The 26643-nt window shown below is 38.2% G+C and overlaps 2 protein-coding genes and 1 long non-coding RNA gene across 3 annotated transcripts; 1 reads left to right on the top strand and 2 right to left on the bottom strand.

Moving 5' to 3' along the window:
* Window positions 1–742: 742 nt before the first annotated feature.
* On the bottom strand, window positions 743–3203 carry LOC115212160. Its single transcript, XM_029780999.1, has 2 exons — window positions 2605–3203; window positions 743–779 (listed from the first exon to the last, which is right to left on the bottom strand). The coding sequence occupies exons 1-2, from the start codon at window positions 3201–3203 to the stop codon at window positions 743–745; spliced, it is 636 nt and encodes a 211-aa protein (XP_029636859.1).
* Window positions 3204–5696: 2493 nt separating this feature from the next.
* On the bottom strand, window positions 5697–6206 carry LOC118763559. The gene has a single exon (XM_036503131.1). It carries the CDS (start codon window positions 6204–6206, stop codon window positions 5697–5699), a length of 510 nt encoding a protein of 169 aa, XP_036359024.1.
* Window positions 6207–6404: 198 nt separating this feature from the next.
* Window positions 6405–18817, top strand: LOC118763323. Its single transcript, XR_004999066.1, has 3 exons — window positions 6405–6538; window positions 18150–18154; window positions 18807–18817. It is a non-coding gene; the product is annotated as an uncharacterized LOC118763323 (long non-coding RNA).
* The last annotated feature ends 7826 nt before the right edge of the window (window positions 18818–26643 follow it).

Here is a 26643-nt window from a genome sequence, read left to right as displayed (position 1 = left end):
GTCAAGTCTATGTGAGCGTTAAAAATTTCATCAGAAATGGACAGTACGGCACTACCCACTTGATGACCCCGTAACGTTATAGTGCATCCACCATTGTCAGGGTGCCTTCTTCTGTACAGTGGGTACAGTGTTTATTGTTCTGTGCGTGTATGCAGCTCCCTAAAGTGGCTCCCTAATCAGTTGACAATGCTAACTCAGTTACATAGATGTATGTATGTATGTATGTATGCATCTATGTATTCATGTATGTATACAAGTAAATTTGATTATTTGCAATACACGTTATGTAAACATCAGTATCTATATAAATATATATATATACCTCAACTTTGCTTGTACAAGCATATATATATATGTGTCTATATATAAAAATATATATATATGTATATACATATATTTATATATATAGATACATATTTATGCTTGTACGTATGTATATATTTATTCATATATGTATTCATTTATGCATATATACATGTATGCATCCATGTTTGTAACTAGATATGTATGCATGTATTATTATTTACATATATACTAATGCATACATATATGCATGCATCTTTGCATAGTGTGTATGTTTGTTTGAATGCTTTTATGTCTATATACACGCTTTTTCAGTTGTATAAATGAAATGCTTAATACATGTATAAATGTTTGTCTGGATGGACAGTGAAAGCAAAGTAATCCGAGGAAAATGAGGAGGCGACAGGTGGGGCAGGAGACTGGGAGGGTTAGCCAGTTGCTATGGCATTGAGGTAGATCCGGCCAGACCCGTTAACCTAAATTTAAAATGATGGATAATATAAATTATACAAAAATGAAAATAATAATTAAAGAGTAAATTTATTCAATAAAATCGCTATTGGCTTCAACCATGGTTTCCAAATAATTTCGGAATCTCGGCAGCTCTTCTGGATAGTTTCCTTGAGGGAACGATATTGCTACATATTATCATTTTATAACTGTTTTCATTTGAAAAACTTTTGCCATTTGAGTAAACTGTTTGGTAAATATATTCTGAAGAGTTTTTAGTATGAAACATTTTTCAAAAAAATTTCTTCGCGAATGTGTAAAATTTCAACCACTGGTAAAACAAACATGCTTTTATACATGCATGCATTATATATTTTACAAGTGTTACGTAAATATGTATCATTCAAAAATTAAATTAATACTAGTTGAAATAAACTTGTCTGCTATTCATGCACATTAATTCCTGTACACAAACATGTATGCATGAACGACATGCATGCTATTAATACACACATACATACATGCGTACATACGTACATATGTACTCACATGCAAGTATGTCCGAATGTGTTCCATTGTCTCAAAATGACATGTTTGATGTATAGATGTGAGCATATTTGTATGTGTGTATATGAGAATGCAGGTATCATTATGTAGTGGATGCGTGGATGTATTAATAAATACATAAGTGCTTTGTAATAAATTAAAGATTTATTATCACTACATCAATTTGTAAGCAATGTTACACATCGCTTGTACAAAATGCATATTAAATAGTGGTTGCAAATAATACATATTAAAGAAATGCATAATACAGGATACACATTAAAGCAGAATATGTTTGATGGTGCGTGTGTGTAAATCATGCATGACAGAGTCACCTTTCTGAATATTCTTTCGTCGTCCTCATAAATGCGTGACGTTCTCTTAAACGTTGGTTCGGCTTCTCTCTAGATACCTATTTCTCCGTTCTATTTATAACATCTCAAATAGCCAGAAAAATAGATATACCGCAAGAGTGTTATTGAGTACAGTAGGTCGCTGGTCGTCCTGTTAAACTTCGCCTGACCTGCTCGGGTCAGAGGTCGAAGGAGACGATCCATCATTTTTTGTCAGAACAAAGAGATTCTGATTTCGCGCCTTTTTGTGCATTGGTATTTTACGACCAATGATTCTTGGGTCTGATTTCGAATCCAAGCTTTGAGAAGGAAGTGCTAATTCTTACACTACCCCCCTTCTAGTGAGAAAGCCACAGAGATCGAACGATATTGGAAATGTATTATTATTATTATTTTTATTATTTTTTTTTTTTTTGATTGTGTGCATGTAGAAAAAAATTTTTTTACACATTGAACGATAAAAATATGGATGAAAGGTTTACAATTTGTATGTGCTATATGGTGGGCAATATGTATATGTGCCCAGGCAGAATTATGTTGGCGCGTTGAAAGAGATGTGCGTCTATTGATTACTCGACCTACTAGAGGTCTAATAGAGACAAGGTATCTTTCAGTGGCGAAAAAAAAAAATCGAGTGATAGCACGCATGAGAACAAGATTTGTAAATGTGTGTGGATATACAGTTAGCAAAAAAATATATTTATGAGAAAGCAAACATTTTGAAGAGAAAACAAAAAATATGTACATGCAAAAATGAAAGAAATGTTCATCGGCAAAGTTCGATTTTGAAATGTTCCGTAAAAGTTCATACAGACAGTTTTTGTTTTCATTTTTTTTTTCTTTACGTACACAAATGTTCTTTGATTTCTTTGGGTGGGTGATGCAGTTATGTGTTCATTAGGAAGATGGATACGTTAGGAGTTCAGAACTTACCCGAAAAACTTGCACAAACCTTGCTGGCCATCGAACTGTTCTTCCTGATTTGGTGTGTCGGGGTTGTGCAGCATCTGTGGTGTTCGCTGGAGTTGCCGAGTCTGTTTGAGGAAAAGAGGGGACTGAATGTAAGTCCTCCTCGATGAAAGCTTTTTTTAAACGATCAATCGAGACCGTATTTCGTTTACCTCCAATATCGAGGACGAAATACTTGGGTTCTCTTTTGATGACCTTGTAGGGCCCGGAATATGGTGGTCGAAGTTGAGAGGGTATCCCATCATTCCTCACGAAGACATGAGTCCATGTGTTGATATCTTTTGGGACACGTGAAACGACGTTCTGTTGTCTGGGGCCTGAGGGTGATACTTGCGACATGGATGTTCGTAATCGGTGCACATATTGTTGTGGGTCAGGGAAGTTTTGTGAAACAGGTTCGATCATCTGCCCAGGTAAGGTGAGTGTTGTGCCATAAACGAGTTCGGCCGGAGTATATCCCAGTTCTTCCTTAATCGTGGATCGAATTCCAAGGAGGATGAGAGGGAGATGTTCCAACCAGTGAGAACTGTCTGGAGCAGCTTTTATAGATGCCTTGAGTTGGCGGTGAAAGCGTTCCACCATGCCATTTGCTGCAGGGTGGTAAGCTGTAGTGCGGGTGTGTTTACACCCGAGGAGACGAGTCAGCTCGGTGAAAAGGTGGGAATCGAACTGACGTCCTCTCTCGGTGGTAATTGTTGCGGGTGTGCCAAAACGCGAAACCCATTGTGATATCAGCGTTTTAGCGACCATTTCTGCTGATATATCAGATAGGGGCCAGGCTTCGGGCCATCGCGAGAACCTATCTACGCAAGTTAGCAAATATGAATAGTTCTGCGAAGGTGGCAGGGGTCCAACGATATCAATGTGAACGTGCTGAAATCGTGCATCGGGCTGCGAAAATGAACCGATTGGTGATTTTATGTGCCGGTGGATTTTCGCTTTTTGGCACGCAACACAGCACTTGGTCCATTCTCTGATATCCTTGTTGATACTGGTCCACACAAAACGGGTCGATATTAGCTTTTGAGTGGAGCGAATACCAGGATGTGACACAGAGAATGTAGAGCGGAGAAAACTTCTCGACGATATTTCTGTGGTACATAAGGGCGTTGGTAACCAGTGGAAATATCACACCAAATATGGGCTGTGGATGATGGTAGTGGAACATGCTGAAATTTCAGAGATGACGAATTCCGGAGCTTTAGAAGTTCTTCGTCATTCTCCTGGTCAGCTGCTATACGTGCCAGATCAATTGTAGACGTGGTGTGGATAGCATTGATCTGCGCACGTGAAAGTGCATCGGCTGCCACGTTGGTCGCCCCTTTGATGTGGCATATATCCGTCGTGTACTGCGATATGAAGTCGAGGTGACGAATTTCTCTCGGCGAATGGCGATCCGGTTTGGTGTTAAATGCGTATACTAATGGCTTGTGGTCGGTATATATGGCAAAATTGGTACCTTCTAGCATATGACGGAAATGCTTAACGGCCAGGTATGCCGCCAATAATTCCCGACTGAATGTGCTGTATTTGGTTTCCGCGGGTTTTAACCGCTTAGAAAAGAAAGACAACGGTTGCCATATACCGTCAACAAGCTGTTGTAGCACACCTCCGATTCCGGAATCGGATGCATCAACGAGTAAACATCGTGGGGCGTCTGGTTTTGGATAAACCAACATGGTAGCGCTAGATAACGCTTTTTTCAGGGCAGCGAGAAAGAAACGAGTTGATCTTCGGTCAGAGCTATATCTGCGTTTTTGCAGGTTCGCTGACGTAGCAAATCCGTGAGCAGTTGCGCTATTTCAGCGAGGTGGGGCACGAACCGTCGATAGAAATTCGCTAGACCGAGATATTCCCTTAATTTGCGGAGAGATGTGGGTGGTGGAAAATCCACGATGGCCTTGACTTTCTCGGGAAGGGGACGAATTCCCTTTTTATCGACTATATGGCCGAGAAAATGAAGGGAAGCAACTCCGAACAAACATTTAGTAGGGTTGATAACAATTCCGAATTTACGTAAACGTTCGAATAGCAGGTGAAGGTGTTGATTATGCTCTTCGTCCGAGTTACTGGCCACGAGTATGTCGTCTATGTAGGCATAGACGAAAGGCAAACCTCTAGTCACCATGTCGATAAACCTTTGGAATGTCTGTGCCGCGTTTCGTAAACCGAAAGGCATATGCAGGAATTCAAACATTCCGAAAGGTGTAGTCACTGCTGTCTTTGAGATGTCTGCAGGTTCGACTGGGATTTGGTTGTATGCTCGCACCAGGTCGATTTTTGAAAAGATGCGAGCTCCATGCAGCGAGCTCGAAAAGTCCTGAAGAAAAGGCACCGGATAGGCATCACTGATAGTGCTTTTATTCAGTGATCGATAATCGCCGCAAACCCGCCAATCGGTCGATGATTTTTTTGGGACGCAGTGTATCGGCGAGGACCAGTTGCTGCTGGAAACGCGGATGATTCCGAGGTCGAGCATGTGCTGGAATTCCCGCTTGACGGCCTGGAGACGATCAGGTGGTAACCTTCTGGGCCTTGCAGCAACAGGTGGACCGCTGGTTTTGATGTGGTGGGTAACGTCGTGCTTTATCGGCTGGTTATGAAAAACTGGCCGGGCGACATCTGGATAATCATTCAGGATGGAACTGTGACGAGTCGTTGTCGTAAGCATTACAGTTGGGCTGACTGTGTCCATTCGAGCGGCTATACCGCGCACAGTAAGCTTGGTGGTGGTGTCGACAAGTCGTCTGTTCTTTATGTCTACCAGGAGACCGAAATGATGCAGGAAATCGGCTCCTAAGATAGGGGTCGGCAGTTTAGCGACGACGAATACCCACTGAAATGTGCGGCGTAGTCCTATGTTTAATGTTAGGGACTGTTCACCGTAGGTTGGAATGGGTGAATGGTTGACTGCCTGAAGACAGACTGATGTCTCTTTTCTTTTTCCAGAAGTGTTGGAGACTGGGATGATGCTGACTTCCGCACCTGTGTCAACCAGGAAACGCGTGCCTGTTACACGATCGCAAACGAAAAACAGGCGACTGTGTGGGTGCGAACCAGGAATTTCCGTCGCGTTCAATTCCTGGCTGTGCCGTTTCCCGAACTGGGTGAGGAAAACGAGCACGGTACCGTACATTTTTGTGCCCGTGTTCCGAATGTTCGGTGGTACCAACACGTGTCATGTGAGTTTCGGGTAGCACTGGGGCTTCGAGACCGTCTGCCATCTCGTCGAGATCGGCTGGTGCTTCGACGCTGGGGACTAAACTTTAGGGCTTGTATTTGGGCTGTGAGAATTTGTATTTGCGCAGCTTGCTGCGTCATTAATGCACGCAAATCCGAAATCTCTGAAGAACTGGTTTGTGCACGGAAAGGATTGGTACTGGGAGCGGCTGGCGTCACCGTCGATACCGTTGGATATCTGTGCGGTACTTCGGCTATTTTGTCAGCTAGCTCCGCAAGTTCTTCAAGGGATGTGTTTTCTCTGGTGGACGCGAGAACAACCTGGGTATTGGAGGGCAGACGCTGGAGAAAAAGTTGCTTGAAGATTTTTTCTGGGAGCGTCTCATCTCCGAGAAGCTGTTTCATTCTCCGAAGAAGCTGGGACGGCGTTTTGTCACCCAATTCTTCCGATATCAGAAGCTGGTGAAGTCTTTTTTGTTGGATTCTGAGGTTCTGTTTATTAACGTGGTTTTAAAAACTTCATATGAAACAGAACCGGGTGGTGCCATGATAAGGTCGCGTATCACGTTCGTTACTTCTGGTGACAGAGAACTGATAACGTGAGAAAGTCGAGCCGCATCGCTCGATATTCTGTGAGAGGCAAACTGTGCCTCTATATGGTGAAACCACAATGTCGGGTCGTGGGTCCAGAATGGTGGAATTTTTAACGAGATCGCCGCTTGGAATACCATGTCGATGTTGGCCGCTGGGTTTTGTTCCGGGAGATTCATTGTTTTTGTCGGAATTTTCAGTTGCTTCGTTGCTGGTGATGTGCAAACTGTAATTCTTCGACGCGGTTGATGAAGCTGGTTCCAGGGAAGGCGCGATTCGTTTTACGGGGTCACCAAATGTAGTGGATGCGTGGATGTATTAATAAATACATAAGTGCTTTGTAATAAATTAAAGATTTATTATCACTACATCAATTTGTAAGCAATGTTACACATCGCTTGTACAAAATGCATATTAAATAGTGGTTGCAAATAATACATATTAAAGGAATGCATAATACAGGATACACATTAAAGCAGAATATGTTTGATGGTGCATGTGTGTAAATCATGCATGACAGAGTCACCTTTCTGAATATTCTTTCATCGTCCTCATAAATGCGTGACGTTCTCTTAAACGTTGGTTCGGCTTCTCTCTAGATACCTATTTCTCCGTTCTATTTATAACATCTCAAATAGCCAGAAAAATAGATATACCGCAAGAGTGTTATTGAGTACAGTAGGTCGCTGGTCGTCCTGTTAAACTTCGCCTGACCTGCTCGGGTCAGAGGTCGAAGGGAGACGATCCATCATTTTTTGTCAGAACAAAGAGATTCTGATTTCGCGCCTTTTTGTGCATTGGTATTTTACGACCAATGATTCTTGGGTCTGATTTCGAATCCAAGCTTTGAGAAGGAAGTGCTAATTCTTACAATTATGTATGTAAATATGTGTATATGTTGACACATATACTTGCTGGCAACGTTTAAAAGATCCCCAGTACGAATGACATGGAGACACCCAATGCACTATAACTTCCTTGGCTTCAGAAAAGGTCCACCCATAGAAACATGACCACTATACCATCGTACAAATCTCCAACTTAATAATGATGATGTAGATGGATAGCAGAAGTCGTGTTTCTTTGTCTATCTTAAGGTAACTTGTCTATCTCAAGATAGAAATATTCACGGGTTCGTGCATGGCTGGAGAAAACTGCTTAGATTTCAGTATCAAGATTCTAAATTTTCTACTTTTTTGTCTTAATTTTTCAGCGTGGTCAGGTTCATTACGAGTTTGTAAGAGCAGTCAAGTTTATTTCAGATAGTATCAGAAAACGGACATTCGTAATGCCTTGGCAGAAGTTTGCACTTTCTGAATGCACTTATTATTAGAAGTAAATAACATATGACCATCCATGTACATGTGTACAAACGTATCCGTATCTATGCAAGCATGTAAATATGTATGCATACGTAAAAAGCATCATACTAATTGGTAAATATGACTGAAATAATTAATGATATGATTATATTTACCCCACAGATAACACAAATCACAAAATTTTGACACAATATGTTTTAAAATGAGAATTGAGTTGCATAACATTGCAAACCCAAATTTTGTATATTAGTGTACATTTTACAAATTTCACACAAATCCTTTTTCTGACAGACAATTTTCAAATTCAAAATTATGCATGCATAATCACAAATATAGCAATAACGTTTTTGTGTATATAACCGAACCTATTGATCTATTGACACACATCGCAAAATTTTGTATATTAGTGTACATTTTACAAATTTAAAATATCCTTTTTCTAACAGACTTATTATGCATGAATAATTACAAATATAGCAATAACGTTTTTTTTGTCAGAAATCGCAAAATTATCATTCAACAAAATTCGTTAAAAAAAGCATGTAATTTAAACATTATTGTAAATGCTTTTACACATGGAAACTTTTAATGGAATATAATTTTACCATGCCGTATGTTTCTATTTATATTTTTATAAATAGATATCTTTTTAATTATTAAAACCAGAGGTTTTAGTAGTGAGAATAGGCATTCACAATTTTAATAAGAATTCATTCCTACTCTAAAACATTTTGTTTTATGAAAATCTTGCGATATGTGTCAATATAATCTCATTACCATCATATTAACACAAATTGCAAAACACATTCGTACATACATGTATATACAAAATCTCTGATTTTGAGTTTTAAAAATGTCTATCAGAAACAGGATATGTGCCAAATGTACACTAACGTGTAGCATAAAAATACGTATTTATGCATGTATGTACAGCATGCATCTCGTTCATGCATACATGAATATGTTTGTACACATGTACATTCTCATATGCATGTTTGTGTGCATGCCTAAATGCAGGGCAGTCGAGTTTATTTCAGCTAGTCTTAATTTTAAAATCATCTCTGATTTTGAGTTTTAAAAATGTCTATCAGAAACAAGATATGTGCCAAATGTACACTACTATGCTACAAAGATTTATATTGACAGAAATTAGAAAATGTGTAGCATAAAATTTTAACAAAATTGTTATGTATATGAAAATTGTACATGCATATGAACATGGACACGATTTTACAAAGGTAAAGATGTTGTAAGCATGTAAAATACACCCATGCTATCAATATATAAAAGGTGCTCGTGCCAATAATACCTTAAAAGCAAGAACATATAAAAGAGCACCAGTATCAATGACATGTAGGAGACACCAAATGCATTCTGTAACTTGCCTGGCATCCAACCATAGAAACATAGCAAAAACTAACAATACGGATGGCAGTTCTGTTTTTGTTCGTTTATTTGTTTTAAGATAGCTTGTTTATCTCAAGATAGCTTCAGATAGACAAACAAACAAACTTGCTGGAAAAAACTACTTAGATTTCGGGATAAAATCATATCCTGACAAAGATTCTGAATTATCTATCTGTTGTTTTGGCCTTATTTTCAAGTGGTGTCCCGTTTAGTATTAGTTTGTGAGAGCAGTCGAGTTTATTTCAACTAGTCTGAATTTAAAAATTCATCCTGAATTTAGAAAACATATCATTTAAGCTATCTTGAAATAGACACGTTATTTAATGCCATCCCTCTACAACATTATCGTGTTTGAGACTTGCACGATGGTATAGTTGTCACTTTCAGCGATAATTCTATGGCTTGGGTGTCTCCTACATGTCACTCGTACTGGTGCACTTTTACATGTTTCAACATATTTATATAATGATACGTGCATACATACCAATATACACACATACCAATATGCTCACATATATACATGCATACTTCGAGCAGGTAGCCAACGTCACTTAGAAAACGTCGTTTGAGACATTTGAACACATTTCGTGTATATGTGCATGTATGTGTGTATTACAGCATGCATCATGTTAATGTATACATAAACATGTTTGTACATTCAAAGAATCATATATGCATGTTTGTGTGAGTCGAGTGTGTGAAAGAATAAATGTAGGGCAGGCTAGTTGAAAGGATATGTGTGAAATTTGTAAAATGTACACTAATATACATATTAGTATGGCGAAAACTATTTATTTCCAGAAACGCTGTTGTAAGATTTAGTAATTTTAATATTTCTGTAATTGCTATATTTGGAATTATACATGCATACTTTTGAGTTTGAAAAATGTCTGTCAGATAAAGGATTTGTGCAATGGATTTGTTTTGTAATTCAAGTTCAATATTTACTGTTTATTATCTTAAAATACGGCATGGTAAAATTATATTTCATTAAAAGTTTTTGTATATATTTGTGTTATCTGTGGGGTAAATATAATCATATCATTAATTAGTTCAGTCATATTTACCAAATTAGTATGATGTTTTTGCACATATAAATACATACGGATCCTATCATTTCCAAATCTATTCAGTACAGGGATGGTCATATGCTGTTTACCTATAAGAGCATTCAGAAAGTGCAAACTTCTGCCAAGGATAACGAATGTCCGTTTTCTGATAGACATTTTTGATAATCAAAATCAGAGATGATTTTTAAATTGAGACTAACTGAAATAAACTTAACTGCTCTCACAAACTAATAATGAACCTGTTCACAATGAAAAATTAAGCCAAAAAAGCAGATAAATAATTCAGAATCTTGATCCCGAAATCTAATCAGTTTTCTCCAACCATGCACGACCCATTTGCAATTGTTTGATTTACAGCTCTGAAGTAATGGTGGTTTCCGATTTACAGGTGTTTGAACTGAGTCAAGTGTGAAAGGGAGCCTGTGATGCGGTTTTTGTATTTGAAAGGACGCACACCACGGGAGACTTTTGATGAAATAAAAGTAACTTATGGTGATGATGCCCCATCATATGACCTTGTAAAACACTGGCATCGTGAATTCAAACATGGTCAGAACTTTGTAGAAACAGCTCCCAGATCTGGTCGCCCCCTTCTGAGGCATCTGTCCGTCAAGTTGAGGCTGCAATTTTGGAAGATCGACGCATAACTATTCGCAAAATAGCCCATGAGGTCAAGATTAGTACCGGGTCTGTGGAAACTATCATACATGACCATTTGCATATGCAAAAGGTGTCTGCCAGATGGATTCCCAGGCTGCTCACACCTTTCCAGAAGCAAGAACGCGTCGAGTGCTCGAGGGTGAACTTGGAGATGTGCCAAGATGAGTCAAAATTTTTCAATAGACTGATTACAGAGGATGAAACCTGGGTCCATCACGATGATCCAGAGACCAAAGCCCAGTCAATGCACTGGAAGCACCGTGACTCACCTCCTCCAAAGAAGGCAAGGGTGCAGCACTCCGCTGACAAGGTCATGCCCACAGTCTTCTGGGACATCTAAAACCGTTTCATGTATGGCTTCATGACAAGGCATAATGATTTCAACCCCCTGCACAGATCACGGGAACTGTTTCACCAGTTTGCAGTTGACATGTAGTGACAGTAGTGATAAAAGATTTCTTGGCTAAGGGAGCCACAATTACAGGAGCTTCACTTTGAGGAAATTAAGAGGTTATTAAAATCAAGGCGGGGCAAGATCAGCAAAGGCATCCTCCTCCTGCAGGACAACGCTCCGGTCCACAACTCGCTTGTCGCCAGATCAGAAGCACAGGCGTATGGCTACTTTCCCCCATCCCCCTACTTTCCTGACCTTGCACCCTTTGATTTTCACCTCTTCCCAGTCATGAAGTTGTTTTTGAAAGTAAAGCGTTTCCCAGATGATGCAGCCTTGATTTCTGAAGTCACGTTCAGGTTGGAGGACCAAGCTGGGGTCTTCTACAAAAACGGTCTCCAGAGTTGCATCAAAATGGGAGAAATGCGTAACTCTGGGTGGTTCCTATGTAGAAAAAGACCAATAACTGTGCCAAGTTTCGTTGCTCTACTGCTATGGGAAGTGGGTCAGGGGCATTACTTATTGAACGCCCCTGGGAATTGAAATCCAACGGAATTAAGTATAATTTAAGTTAGGTGATAGTTTGTAAAATTAAATATAGATATACTTTAGCTAATCTATCTCTGTAATATAAAGCTGGTTGTCTGTGTATGGCAGGTTTGGTAGCCTTCAACACTATCTCCTTCGAGTCCCTGTGGCGCAAGTTAACCAAAATTGATAGCATGATAGAAGGCTTTCTCATCCGGAGAAAAAATTCAAATCGGAAAATTATTTACATCAAAAAGAAAATCTCTATTTTTCACGATGTTTTGTCTAGTGTGTCGCTATCTTTCGGTGTAATGTTCACAAAGAGAATAACGTCGAAAACAAACGCGAGCAACGTCGGGCGATACTGCTTTATGTTACTAATTTTTGTAGTTATATTTCGTCGTTTAAGCAGTAGATTATGTAATTAGAATGATTAAACCAAGGTGTTTATAAAATAGATAAATTGATGAATATAGATTAAGGTATCAAAATTTAGATTATTTTTGGTATTTTACATAGTTATAAATTGAGAATTTAGAATTTTTCCAGTAAATGGTATGTTTCATCTAGTTTATTTCTTATTTTCGCAACTTGCAATCGATTTTCACGAAACTCACGGTGAAGCTTAATACAGCTTAAGATACATACATTTATTTTATGAAGAGTGGCTATATTTTTATATCAAATTAATTTTAATAGTATCGGTTTAAAGATGTAGTCACGAAACATGCGTAGTCAATTTACTATTTATTAGTAATTTATTGTGATTTTTTGAATAATATTTATTATAATAATTATAATAATCTCTTATTATAAAAGGCAGATTTTATCTGCCTAGGGATGAGCCATTCAGACTGGCCATCCATTTTAGCTAGAAGAAGATCCCTTATGGTCTTATATGCTACACCACTGGTTTTCAGTTCAAGAAGGACTATTCATTATAATACATCAGTTCCACACATTTACCCTGCTTCCATTTCGGACAACTGCACAAACATTTGCCATTTGACTCATGTATGTAAACAAATTCCTTTCTTAAAAATTCAAATTCATTTTCTTTTTCAATTTACGTTTCTATACACTTTACGCAAATTTAACAACTAAAACACTTCACATTTCGAACATGTACGTAAACTACTTCCATTCTTGCAAATCTAACTTTATTTTATTGATTTTAACTCAAATTTCAATACATTTTACACACTCTGTCGCTATACTTGCATAAAAATTTCTTTCAGCTGCTAATATTTATTTCTTTTCCTTCCATGGTTTACGTTTTTCCACATTTCATTCACATTACAATTTCTATCTTTAAGTAACTTTCACCCTTTCTTTTTCACATAAAATGCCATCGAAAAAGAGAAGTCGCCTCGGCCGCCATACTGCAGCAGCAGCGGCCACAGAGCGCCTTACGTTCAGCGCAATCACGAGCTGCTGAAAATTTACAACAGCGCAACGCACGTCTAGCAAAAATGGCTTCGTACGATGCTGCTTCCACGGCTTCAGACGGTCCGGAAACAAGGTCGAAGCGCAGGGCCATAAAGGCTTCTGCTGTTGCTGCACAAAGGGCTTCAGAGGACCCACAACAAAGGGCCACTCGACTGGCTACAAACGCTGCGGCTACTGCTGCTTCATCATTTCCGACACATTCCCACGACTAAGACCAGCAACATAGTTCTTCAAGCAGCGAGACATAGTTCTTCAAAGCCGCGACAGTGGTCTTCAGCGTATTCATGAGACGCATCGGTCATACGCCCTGCAGTATCCCCTTCTTTTTTCCGTATGGAGAAGACGGGTACCATTTCGGCATTCCTCACCACAAACCAAACGAGCCCTCTGCTGGGACATCTAAAACCGTTTCATGTATGGCTTCATGACAAGGCATAATGATTTCAACCCCCTGCACAGATCACAGGAACTGTTTCACCAGTTTGCAGTTGACATGGCTGCAAAGATGGAGTCCGAGAGACTGTGCTTCATCAGATTGAATCAGAAGCAGCTGTGCTCAGACTCCTACATCCATTTGCGTGATGGCATCAAGAATGACACTGACGCCCGCAAAATGTGCATTCTCCCCTCAACCTATACAGGGGACCCACAGTACATGCATGAGCGAACACAAGACGCTATGACTTACGTTCGGCATTATGGGCAACCCGATTTATTCATTACCTTTACATGTAACCCAAAGTGGGTTGAGGTAACGCGAAAACTTCTCCCAGGGCAGCAGTACTGTCATCGCCATGATATTATTGCAAGGGTTTTCAGGCAGAAACTGGCTCATTCATTTAATAGAAAAAGGCCAGGTTTTTGGGCCTGTTAACTGCAACATGTATACTGTTGTGGCAGAAAAGGGGGTTGCCACACGCGCACATTTTGCTTTGGTTGGTCAACAAAATAGACCCAACAATGATGATCTCATTGCAGCAGAAATTCCGGACCCAACTGTTGACCGGCAGCTGTACGACATTATGAAGGCACACATGGTACACGGTTCGTGCGGTCCTGGTTTTCAAAAGTTCTCCTCATGCCACAAAGACCTATCTTAAAATAGCTTGCGATAGGCAAAGAAACTTCAGAAATTTTTAGGGATGTTTGTGCAAGCCCCTACCTGAGAAAGATTCTGATTTATTTATCTGCTTTTTTGGCTTAATTAATATATGCATTAGTATATATGTATATAATAATACATGCAGATGAGTATATTTCAGTTGTACAACATATGAGCATCCCTGTACATGTGTACAAACTTAATAGATTTAGAAAAGTATCCGTGTGCAAGCATGTAAATATGTATGCAATCTTAAAAACATCAGACTAATTGGTAAACTAATTAATTAGAAAACACAAATCACAAAATTTTGACACAATTTGCTTCAAAGTGACTTGAATAACATTGCAAACCCAAATTTTGTATATTAGTGTACATTTTACAAATTTCAAACAAATCCTTTTCCTGACAGACATTTTTCAAACTCAAAAGTATGCATATCACAAATATAGCAATAACGTTTTATATAACCAAATATAACCAAACCTATTGATAATAAGATTATATTGATACAAATCGCAAAATTTTGTAAAATGTAAAAATTTTGTAAAATTTGAGTAAACTGTTTGGTAAAAAAGTTTGAGTATAAAACGTTTTTCAAAAAAATGTCTTTGCGACTGTGTAAAAGATCAGATTTTGCAATTTCCAAAATTTTTGAATGCATTTTAAAAAAAAAATTATGCAAATATGTAAATTTTCATTCATGATAAAAACATACATGCATATATATATATATATATATATATATATTTATATATACACTATGAATATACATATATGCATGCATAGGTACTAATTATAATTACATAGATACTAATTATAATTACATACGTACATAGTTACATACGTACATCCAGACAAACATTTATACATGTATTAAGCATTTCATTTATACAACTGAAAAAGCGTGTATATAGACATAAAAGCATTCAAACAAACATACACACTATGCAAAGATGCATGCATATATGTATGCATTAGTATATATGTAAATAATAATACATGCATACATATCTAGTTACAAACATGGATGCATACATGTATATATGCATAAATGAATACATATATGAATAAATATATACATACGTACAAGCATAAATAGGTATCTATATATATAAATATATGTATATATATATATATATTTTTATATATAGACATATATATATATGCTTGTACAAGCAAAGTTGAGATATATATATATATTTATATAGATACTGATGTTTACATAATGTGTATTGCAAATTTACTTGTATACATACATGAATACATAGATGCATACATACATACATACATACATACATACATACATACATAATACATACATACATACATACATACATCTATGTAACTGAGTTAGTGTGACTGGACAGCATTGTCAACTGATTAGGGAGCTGCATACACGCACAGAACAATAAACAAATCTACAACCCAACATTGCATCGGTTTAAACAAATGTGAAACATATGCTATTTTTAGTAACCTTCATGAGAAAAGTGGTAAAAATCGCCTGAAATTTGAAAATCAGGTTTGTAGTGTTCGCATATTCAGTCTTACTTGAGTTTTTTAGGATTTGCTTTATATTTGCTATATTTGCTCATTTTTGAGGATTGTCGAAGAACTTCGACAATCTTGAAGACAATGTGTCTTGAAGACATAATTTTTGCCGTAATATCACGAATGCTTATGAAATCACTTTTATTTTTGTGTTGCTTTTATTCTTAGGTTAGGAAGTTATTTTTGATTTATGATTGCTGTGATTGCCATTGCGGATTGATGTGATGTATTAGTTTTAAAAAAAGAAATGGGAGAGGATGACGTTACATTAGATTTTTTTAAAAAATGTAGGTAGATGTAGAAACAAAAAATGCCACGCTAAGAGCTGAATCGATAGATTCTCTGGTTGGCGTGGAGAGTGTAGTCGAAGTATCGACTAGCCTCCGAGGTCTGACATGTACAAATCAATCAAAATTGGTTAGAAAATCCGCACCTAAAATAGGATGCTGAATGTCAGCAATGATAAAAACCCATTGAAAATCTGGACGAAGATTAATATAAAGGCGTAGAGAGATCTGACCGAATGTGTCTATTGGAGACGAATCAATAGCGTGCAATGTAACACTAGATCATTTTGCCCTCTCGGGTGTGAGACGCAAAGGCCTAATGCTGCAACAAGAACCAGTGTGCACCAAGAAGTTTTTCTTCGACACTTGGTCCTTGACGAAAAATGCATGAGAACTAGAAAATGATGTGGAGGAAGTTGACGTGCTCAAATTCTCCGAAGCTAGTTTAAAGGTGCCTGACTGTATGCACCTATGTGCTTTCTCTCGCGTCCATCCTTTCTATTTGCTTAGAAAGTCCCTCAATTGAAGCTGAAAAAGTTTGTGAGCAGGCAACTGCAGACCGTGATGTTAGAGACATTTTGTAGTTTTTTAAGTTTTAGATGATTCTGTCAAAGGAAAGTTAAATGACAATGAATCAAAGTTGAACGGACGCAAAGACAAAAGGAAAAACAAGACAAGCAATTAATTTTTTATGTTTTTTTTTGTTATTGAGGATTGTCGAAGAGCTTCGACAATCCTCAAAAAGGAGCAAATTGATAATAGATTTTTTAAAATTTTATAGCAAATATAAAGCACATCCTAAAAACTCAAGTAAGATTTACAGGAGAAACAACAATTTATAATAGAGCAGGCTACTATCGACAATAATAAACAGACTGAGGAAAAATATATTTCCAATCAGTTAAGATCAGAAGCCAAGAGAGCGCGGTACTGCAACTGGGTTAAATATTAAAAACAATATCTTTTTGCAGTATTGTGATTTCATAAGCATTCGTGAATGCTTATGAAATCACTTATTTTTGTCGTTTGTTTTCTAATGATATTACTCTTAATTATAAAATGTTTATAGAAATTATAATAATAATAATTAACCCAGATGATGTACTAGGCCCTCTTGGCTTCTGATCAAAACGCACCCTCATTAGGTATTTTTATTAAATTTCGAATTCGCCTTTTGTATATAACGTAAATAATTTGTTGTTTTACCTGTAAATCTTACTTGAGTTTTTTAGGATGTGCTTTATATTTGCTATAATATATTTTTAAATCTATTATTAATTTGCACATTTTTGAGGATTGTCAAAGAACTTAGACAATCTTGAAGACAATATTTCTCAAAGATCTTATATTCTTTGAAGAACTTATATATTTTGAAGAACTTCAAAATATATAATTTTTGCAGTATTGACACGAATGCTTATGAAAATCTTGTGTGTTGCCTTTCTTCTTAGGAAGTTATTTTTGCTGTGTAGTTTTAAAAAAGAAGCAACAATAGAAATGGAAGTAGGTAACGTTACATTAGATTTTGAAATCATTCCTGATTCTGCCTAAACTGTGTACCTGAGGAATCTTCTATATAAAAAGATGACGTCATATTTTCAACATATTTCCACGTTTGAAAATTACCCCATTATTTTGTTGTAGGTCATCCTGGCAAAACCATGGTATATTTGTATATATCTGTATAAGTTGTTCCCCACGATGTATATGTTTTAAAATAATGAAACAACAAATTATATACGTTATTTACAAATTGCGAAGTGGTTAATAGAGCAGGCTACTATCAGACACCAGTGGCCTGGGAGAACCAGTAGAAGTATCACAAAGAATGGTGCCTTCGCTTGACGGAAGCGGAAGGTAGGAAAACTGGCAACAGGAGAACTTGGGAGAAGTTAAGTCTAACGACGCCAAAGGTGGCTGCTCCTGCGAGATGGCAGCTAAGTCGATAGCAGCAGGAGACGAAAGGGCGCAAACTGGAAGGCGAGAGAGAGCGTCAGCAGGGACGTTCTCTTTTCCAGGTTGCTAGTGAATTGAGAGATAAAATCCAGGTGCCGAAAAGCACGGGGTGAGAGTTTGTCCGTTTTTGAACACAGGGCAAAAATAAAAGGGGCTTGTGATCCGTATAGATCACAAAATCTCGCCCTTCAAGTTGATGCTGGAAATGACGAACCGATAGATAGATCGCTAGGAGCTCACGATCAAAGGTGCTGTATCGTCGTTCAGCTGGTTGCAGTTGACGGGAAAAGAAAGCTAGAGGTCGAATATGATCATCCACCGTGTGTTGTAACACAGCGCCAATCGCAGTGTCCGACGCGTCTACAGTCAAAGAGAGAGAAGCACCAGGAACTGGATGTGCAAGCAAAGAAACAGAAGCCAGCTCCTTCTTAATGGACTCAAAGGCTGTCACTGCCTCAGCAGAGAGGGTGACTTGACTGTCCTTTCTAGGAGTGTCCTTTAATAGCCTGGTGAGAGGTAGTAGCTTGTCTGCACAACCGGGAATAAAACGTCTGTAGAAGTTGATCATCCCTAGATAATGCCTGAGCTGGCGCAAGGAAGTGGGGGGTGCGATGCGTTGAATGGCATCGACTTTTGACGAGAGAGGGCTGATTCCAGTCGAATCAATATGATGGCCTAGAAAATCTAGGGAAGAGCGTCCGAAAACACACTTGTCGGGATTTATACGTATACTATAAGCGCGAAGACGCTGAAAAAGCTGAGAAAGTTGCTGGAGATGATTTTCACGTGTGTCGCTCGCAATGAGTATATCATCGACATAGGCAAACACAAAATCAAGACTGCGGACAACCTCATCAATGAAACGCTGGAAGGTGCTAGTAGCATTCCGCAACCCGAAACTCATATATAAAAACTCAAAACACCCAAAGGGGGTAGTGATCGCAGTTTTCGGAACGTCGGCTGGGTTGACCGGAGAGAAAGATTTGAGTTTGGCGGGTAAGGGAACGTTTCCTGCACATGCGCATGGGGAAGACTTCCGGTGGCCACCCGGAAGTAGTCCCATTCTGCGCATGCGCGCTGAACCCTACACAGTAGCATCACTACACTTTTAATAGATAAACTAGTACATTACTTACATCATAACTAAAAAAAAACTTTCTTCGGATGATACATAACACTTCAAACAATATAAGAACAACACTTGACCACAGTCTAACTGTTTAACCCATAACGGCATGGAAGGTGGACGTTAAATGACGATAATGTGTGTGTATGTATATATATATATATGTATATGTATGTATATATATATATGCAGTGTTGGGCAAAATAATGGAAACACAGCATCATAATTTTGAAATATCTATATACATATATACACCATACACACACACACACATAGATAGGTGCAGGTGTGGCTGTGTGGTAACAAACTTCGTTCCAAAACTCATGGTCCTGGGTTCAGTCCCATTGTGGTGACTTGGCATGTGTCTTCTGCTGTAGCCTCAGACCAACCAAAGCCTTGTCAGTGGATTTTGTAGACAGAAACTGAAAGAAACCAATCGTATATATATGTATGTATATATGTAAGTCTGTGTGTGTGTGTGTGTCTTTGTGTTTCTCCCTCATCACTGCTTCACAACTGGTGTTCGTTTATTTACATTCCCATAACTTACTGGATTCAAAAGAAGAAAACTACTAGGCAGCATCTCTCATATTTTGTTTGCCCACACAATTATCTTTGTGTGTGTGTATACATAGATACATACATATATATATATATATATATAATATATATATATATATATATATATATATATATAGATATACATATATATACATAGATACATACATATATATATATATATATATATATATATATATATATATATATATATATATATACATATATAGGCGCAGGAGTGGCTGTGTGGTAAGTAGCTTGCTAACCAGCCACATGGTTCCAGGTTCAGTCCCACTGCGTGGCATCTTGGGCAAGTGTCTTCTGCTATAGCCACGGGCCGACCAATGCCTTGTGAGTGGATTTGGTAGACGGAAACTGAAAGAAGCCTGTCGTATATATGTATATATATATAAGTGTGTGTGTATATGTTTGTGTGTCTGTGTTTGTCCCCCTAGCATTGCTTGACAACCGATGATGGTGTGTTTACGTCCCCGTCACTTAGCGGTTCGGCAAAAGAGACCGATAGAATAAGTACTGGGCTTACAAAGAAAAAGTCCCGGGGTCGATTTGCTCGACTAAAGGTGGTGCTCCAGCATGGCCGCAGTCAAATGACTGAAACAAGTAAAAGAGTAAAAAGAGAGTAAAGAGATATGGATTTCGTAGACAAAAACTTAAAGAAATCAATCATATATATATGTATGTATATATTTAAGTGTATGTGTGTGACTCTGTTCGTTTATTTACATCCCCATAACTTACTGGTTTCACAAGAAACTAATAGAATAAGTACCAGGCTTATCAACATAAAAAAAGCACAACGCTGTGTCTCATATTTTTATTTGCCCACTCAGTTGTATCTATCAATTTATCTTTGTGTGTGTGTATATATACACATATATATATAATACACACATACGTACACACACACACATATATATATATATATATATACATACATATATACATCATCATCATCACCATCATTTAACGTCCGCTTTCCATGCTAGCATGGGTTGGACGATTTGACTGAGGTCTGGCGAACCAGAATCCAATCTAATCTGGCAGAGTTTCTACAGCTGGATGCCCTTCCTAATGCCTACCACTCCGAGAGTGTAGTGGGTGCTTTTACGTGCCACTGGCACAAGGGCCAGTTTGGTGGTACTGGCAACGGCCACGCCCAAATGGTGCTTTTTACGTGCCACCTGTACAGGAGCCGGTCCAGCGGCACTGGCGACGACCTCGCTTGAATATTTCACATGACACCAGCACAAGTGCTAGCAAGGTGACGCCATTGGCACGAAGGCCAGCTTGTTGCTCTGGCAACGATCTCACTTGTATGGTACTCTTAGCGCTCCACTAGTAACGGATGCCAGTCACCGAATTTGATTCATATTTATTATATCAAAGACAATGTCTTTATGTGTTTGTGTATTACTTATACATTTGAAAACTGCTGCACTGATCATAATGAAATTTGGAACACAAAATCGAAGTCCAGAGAGAAGAGTAATGCTGTGTGTTTCATACAATTTCATGGGCCAAAATTACTGAATGGTATTCAAATTATGATATTTGAAACTTAGATTCACTGCATAAGGGCGGGTATAATGCAATATGTTTGGTTTGAATTTCAGATAGCTTAAAGGGGGCAGAACCCCCCATGAAAATTCATAAACTTTTGATGTGGATGAAATTTCAACCATGGGTTGACACACATCAAGAAGTATTCTCAAAGTTTCCATTCACAAGAGGATTCTAAGACACCCTAATAGGGGCCTTAACTCCCAAATTTTAGTCATTTCTTTTATGATCCAAAACTAAGTCAAAAGTACTGAATGGATCTTTATGAAATTTGGAAATTATATTCTATGCATAAAGGCCACAACCTCCATGACAATTAATATACTTTTGCTGTTGATGAAATTTTAACCATAGATATTAGATACAAATAAAGTAATATTTATAAAATTTCATCTTACAAGTTAGAAAGACTCCTTCATGGGGACTTAACATCCACAATTTTGTCATTTTATCTAAGCAAAGACGAATAGTTGTACTCTTGGAAGCTGTGGGGTCATCCGAGTATAGATGAGCATTATTTGTAATTCAATGGTACAACAGTGTAACAGTTTGCTTTGACATACACTTAGATTGTGATTTCTGCAATGTGCTGCATAAATTGTCAAATAAATGAGAGGCATCTTTGCCGCCACTGATTCAGTTGCAAAGTGTTGAGTAAAGTTATTTGATTGCAGATCTCCTTTCAGTCTTTTTATTATCACTGGGTCACACATGGTAACATTGATTTCAAGGCCTTACCAGATGAGTGACTGGTTATTCAAAGACATTTATAGATTGTATATTTATTCTGTCCAGTTACGTATAAGTATAGTGGTCATTTGCAAACTCCAACTTTCATTTCTCCTTAGCTCTCACGTCACACAGTTGTTAATGTTTATTTCCGTTGGGTCACGCTCTTCCAATTGCTATAGATTTATAATGCATCTTACGGCTGTGCCTGTCACCTGCATGGTGAGGAATCCTATATTGGGAGTGCAAACGACTAGGGTACTCTAGCTGACTGCTTATTGTGATCATTCGTCTTTTGGTTTCCTGTAGCTTTGCTCTCTTTTACAAACCCAGTGAACATATATTTCCTATTTTAAAGAAATTCAAACAATAGATATAAGACCCAAGTTGAATTGTTGAGAATCTTTTTGATTCTCAACAATTCAACTTCTCTGGTTGACATTAAGATGCCCACCCCCAATTGGGGCGTTAACTCTCACATTTTAGATCTCCATGACCTCCATTTTTCAGGAGCAAGATCCTTTTAACAGGTTCTATAAGACTTGGAATTTTGGAATATGCACATAAAAATCAGTAGTATGGGATATATGTGGCATGATTACAATTTTGTTTAGGTGTGTAAAGAGGGAAATAACCCTCATCTGCAATTTTGATGAAATTTGAAACAGGTATTCCAGTTCATTACAGAAAATATAACAGAAAAGTCTAATTCTTCAATTGTATGCAACTCGGGCAACACCGGGTAACTCTGCTAGTATTAAAATAAATTTGCTTGAAATTTTAAGGTGTTTCCATTATTATGTCCAACCCCTGTACTGGCATGGGTTGGATGGATGCCCTTCCTAGCACCAACCACTCCGAGAGGGTAGTGAGTTCTTTTACGTGCCACTGGCATGAGGACCAGTCAGGTGGTAAAGGCAACAGACATGCTCAAATGGTGTTTTTATGTGTCACCTGCACAGGAGCCAGTCCAGTGGCACTGGCAATCTTACCATGGCAATCTTACCTCGCTGCAATCTTACCATGTGCCACTGGCACAAGTGCCAGTAAGGTAACGCTAGTAACAATCACGTTCAAATGGTGCTTTCCACATGCCAGTCAGCTGCTCTGGCAACAATCATGCTTGGATGGTGCTCTTAGCACAGATGCCAGTCATCAAATTTGATTTCAATTTCGATTTCACTTGCTTCAACAGGTCTTCGCAAGCAGAGTTTAGTGTCCAGTGAAGGAAAGGTGGCTGGTTACACCTGTGGCCTATACTTGACTTGCTGGGTCTTCTGAAGCACAGCATATTTCCAAAGTTCTCGTTCTCTAGTCATTGCCTCGGTGAGGGTTGTCCTTCACCACCTCACCCCAGGTCTTCCTGGGTCTACCTCTTCCACAGGCTCCTTCAACCACTAGGGTGTGGCACTTTTTCACACAGCTATCCTCATCCATTCTTGCCACATGACCATACTAGTGCAGTCGTCTCTCTTGCACACCACATCTGATGCTTCTTAGGTTCAACTTTTCTCTCAAGGTACTTACACTCTGTCAAGTATGCACACTGAAATTACACATCCAGCGATGCATACTGGCTTCATTCCTTGCAAGCTTACGCATGTCCTCATCAGCAGTCACGGCCCATGTTTCGCTGCCATGTAGCATGGTTGTTCATACACATGCGTCATACAGTCTACCTTTTATTCTGAGCAAGAGGCCTTTGTCACCAGCAGAGGTAAGAGCTCTCTGAACTTTGCCCAGGCTATCCTTATTCTAGCAGCTACACTTTCAGTGCACTAACCACTGCTACTGACTTGGTCACCTAGGTAACAGAAGGTATCAACTACCTCTAGTTTTTTCCCTTTGAATGTGGCAGAAGTTGTTCTCTGCACATTTTCAGTGTTTATTGCTCCTGAGCATCTGCCACATACAAAAACTATCTTCCCAGTTAGCCTTATATACATACACACATATACATACATATATATAAATACATATATATACACACATGTATACACATAGAAATATATGTGTATATGTGTGTTTCTATATGTGTGTGTATATATGTGTGTATATATATATATATATATATATATGTGTGTGTCAGCGACTAAACCGGCAACCCCACCAAGCTTGCTTGGTGAGGAGGGTGTTTATTGGACACCCTGCGGGATGAAAAACAAAACCCGTCAAAGTGTGGAGGAACTCTTGAAAGTCAACGGCCATCCAATAAATGTCTTAAGGCAGTATCATGCGCGGGGACATAGAAATAATCGGACTGAATACCCGATCGCGCGGTTAAACCATTGGGAGTGAAGGACTCCTAGCCTTTGTTAGGGCATCCTTCTAGGAGAAGGTAACTCAGGTAACTGGGATAACTCCGACATAAAACCTGTGGCTCAGTAGTTACCGATGATGTTGACTTATTCTTCTTTTCGGATTATGGCTGCTGTTGTTTATTGAGTGGGATTAACTCAGTGCACAGCCTTACCTCACTTTAAAAAAATCTTGCACAGGCATTGCACGATAACAACATTGATTAAGCTTTGTGTAATGGCCATACTCGATAACGAGGGGGCAGCCACCATATATATATATATATATATATATATATATATATATGTGTGTGTGTGTGTGTGTCTCTCTCTCTCTCTCTCTCTCTCTCTCTCTCTCTCTATATATATATATATATATATATATATATATATATATATATATATATATGTATATGCGTGCATGTATATGTATATATATGTATAGGGGGAGATGTGCTAGTGGCATGTAAAAAGCACCTACTATTCTCTTGGAGTGGTTGGTATTAGGAAAAACATCCAGTCATAGAAAACATGTCAAATAGGGACCTGGTGCAGCTCCCCAGCTTACCAGTTTTCATTTAAACTGTCCAAACAGATGATAAATGATGATGATAATGATGATGAATCGTATCTGAAGAAATATTTGCAAAAATGAAAGATATAAAGCTATTTGGGGATGTTTATCCAAGACTTTGTCAACAGTGTAGCATTGCATCAATGTGGAGCATCTATTCTTGTAAAGAATAATTGGGGATCCTTTCTTCAATTTGAGTGTGCGAGGTGACAGTCCAAGTGGTTTCAGTCTGTTGAAATACTTATAAGTATAGTTCTGTTTCTTTTGGATTTCAAATGATTTCTACAATACACTCTAATAAATTTTGAAGAGAGGGATTGCTTAGCTTAATGGTACAGAGCACTAAGCCAGAATTTATGAGGTACAGGGTTCGATTCTCTGCAGTAGCTTACTGACCACATTTTACTATCTTCTAAAGGTATTTAGAAGCCTGGTGAACTTTTTATCAGGTGTCAGAAGATGTGGCACCTACTGAGTAGAAACTTTCATCATGCCAAGTTCATTGTGCAGAATATTCTCAACTCTCGCCACTATGTGGTGAACACAATCAATGTTTTCTTAGGTGGTAGCAGGATGTCTAGACCTTGGATCATCTTCAATAGTCTCCATTCTCATCCTAAATTCAGCTATCCATTTTTGCACTGTTGATAAAGCTGGAGTTTCATCCCCTAATGTAGCAACTATGTGAGCATGAATGTCCTTGGGGAATAAACCCATGCATCCAAGATTTCACAGCTCAAGAGTCACTCTTTCATAGTCAGCCTATGAACTTTTCAGCCCATTCTTGTCAGATGACTTCAAGTTAGCTGTTACTTGTTTGCTTTGGTGCCCATTGGAATGAAAGGTAAAACTCTGGCAAAAGTCTCCTGATAGTACATCATCCATTAATATTTCAGAATTTCTCTAATCACATAAGCTTTGATTCAGGGCTTCCACAAAGTTTTGATACCCATTGTGAACTCTTCCCAAATAATGAGATGATGCCTCTAGTAATTGTCCAATCACAGATGACTGGCTAGTATTAAAAAATTTCTTGCAGTTTTAAAATAAGTTCTAAGATTACGCTTGGGCAGCTTCACCTATAAGTTCCTACCGTTTTTTTTAAATTTTGGAATTTATTGCGTTTTTAAATTTTGGAATCTATTTTCTTTGGGAATTCTATTTTGGAATCTATTTTGATTTTTGCTTTTTTTCTAGTTAATTTTAGTTAATTTTTGTTTATTTTCAGATCATTATTTTTGACACCTCCTTCTTTTTGCTTTTAATCAAGGTTCTAAGGCTACAAAAGCTGCTCATGACATTTGTGCTGTGTATGGAGAGGGTGCCATAGCTGAAAGAACCACTTGTAATTGGTGGAGCAAGTTAAAAAATGGAAATTTTGACCTCAAAGATGCACCTTGTTCTGGCCATCCCATTGAGTTCAATGATGAGTGATTAAACCAACTTTTGCATGAAAATTCTTGTCAAACGACATGGGAACTGGCAGAGAAAATGGAATGCTCCTACACTGCTATAGAGAAGCATCTTTCCTCAATGAGAAAGGTTCAGAAGTATGGAGCATGGGTTCTGCATGCTTTAAGTGACAACAACAAAAATCAATGAGCCACAATCTCTGCTGGTTTGCTTGCTTGTCACCGCTCAACTCATGGACACAAGCAAC

This window comes from Octopus sinensis, linkage group LG5, assembly GCF_006345805.1.
Source record: "Octopus sinensis linkage group LG5, ASM634580v1, whole genome shotgun sequence".
Lineage (NCBI taxonomy): Eukaryota > Metazoa > Mollusca > Cephalopoda > Octopoda > Octopodidae > Octopus > Octopus sinensis.
Note: the sequence above shows the minus strand (reverse complement) of the source record. Positions and strands in the feature narration are given on the sequence as shown.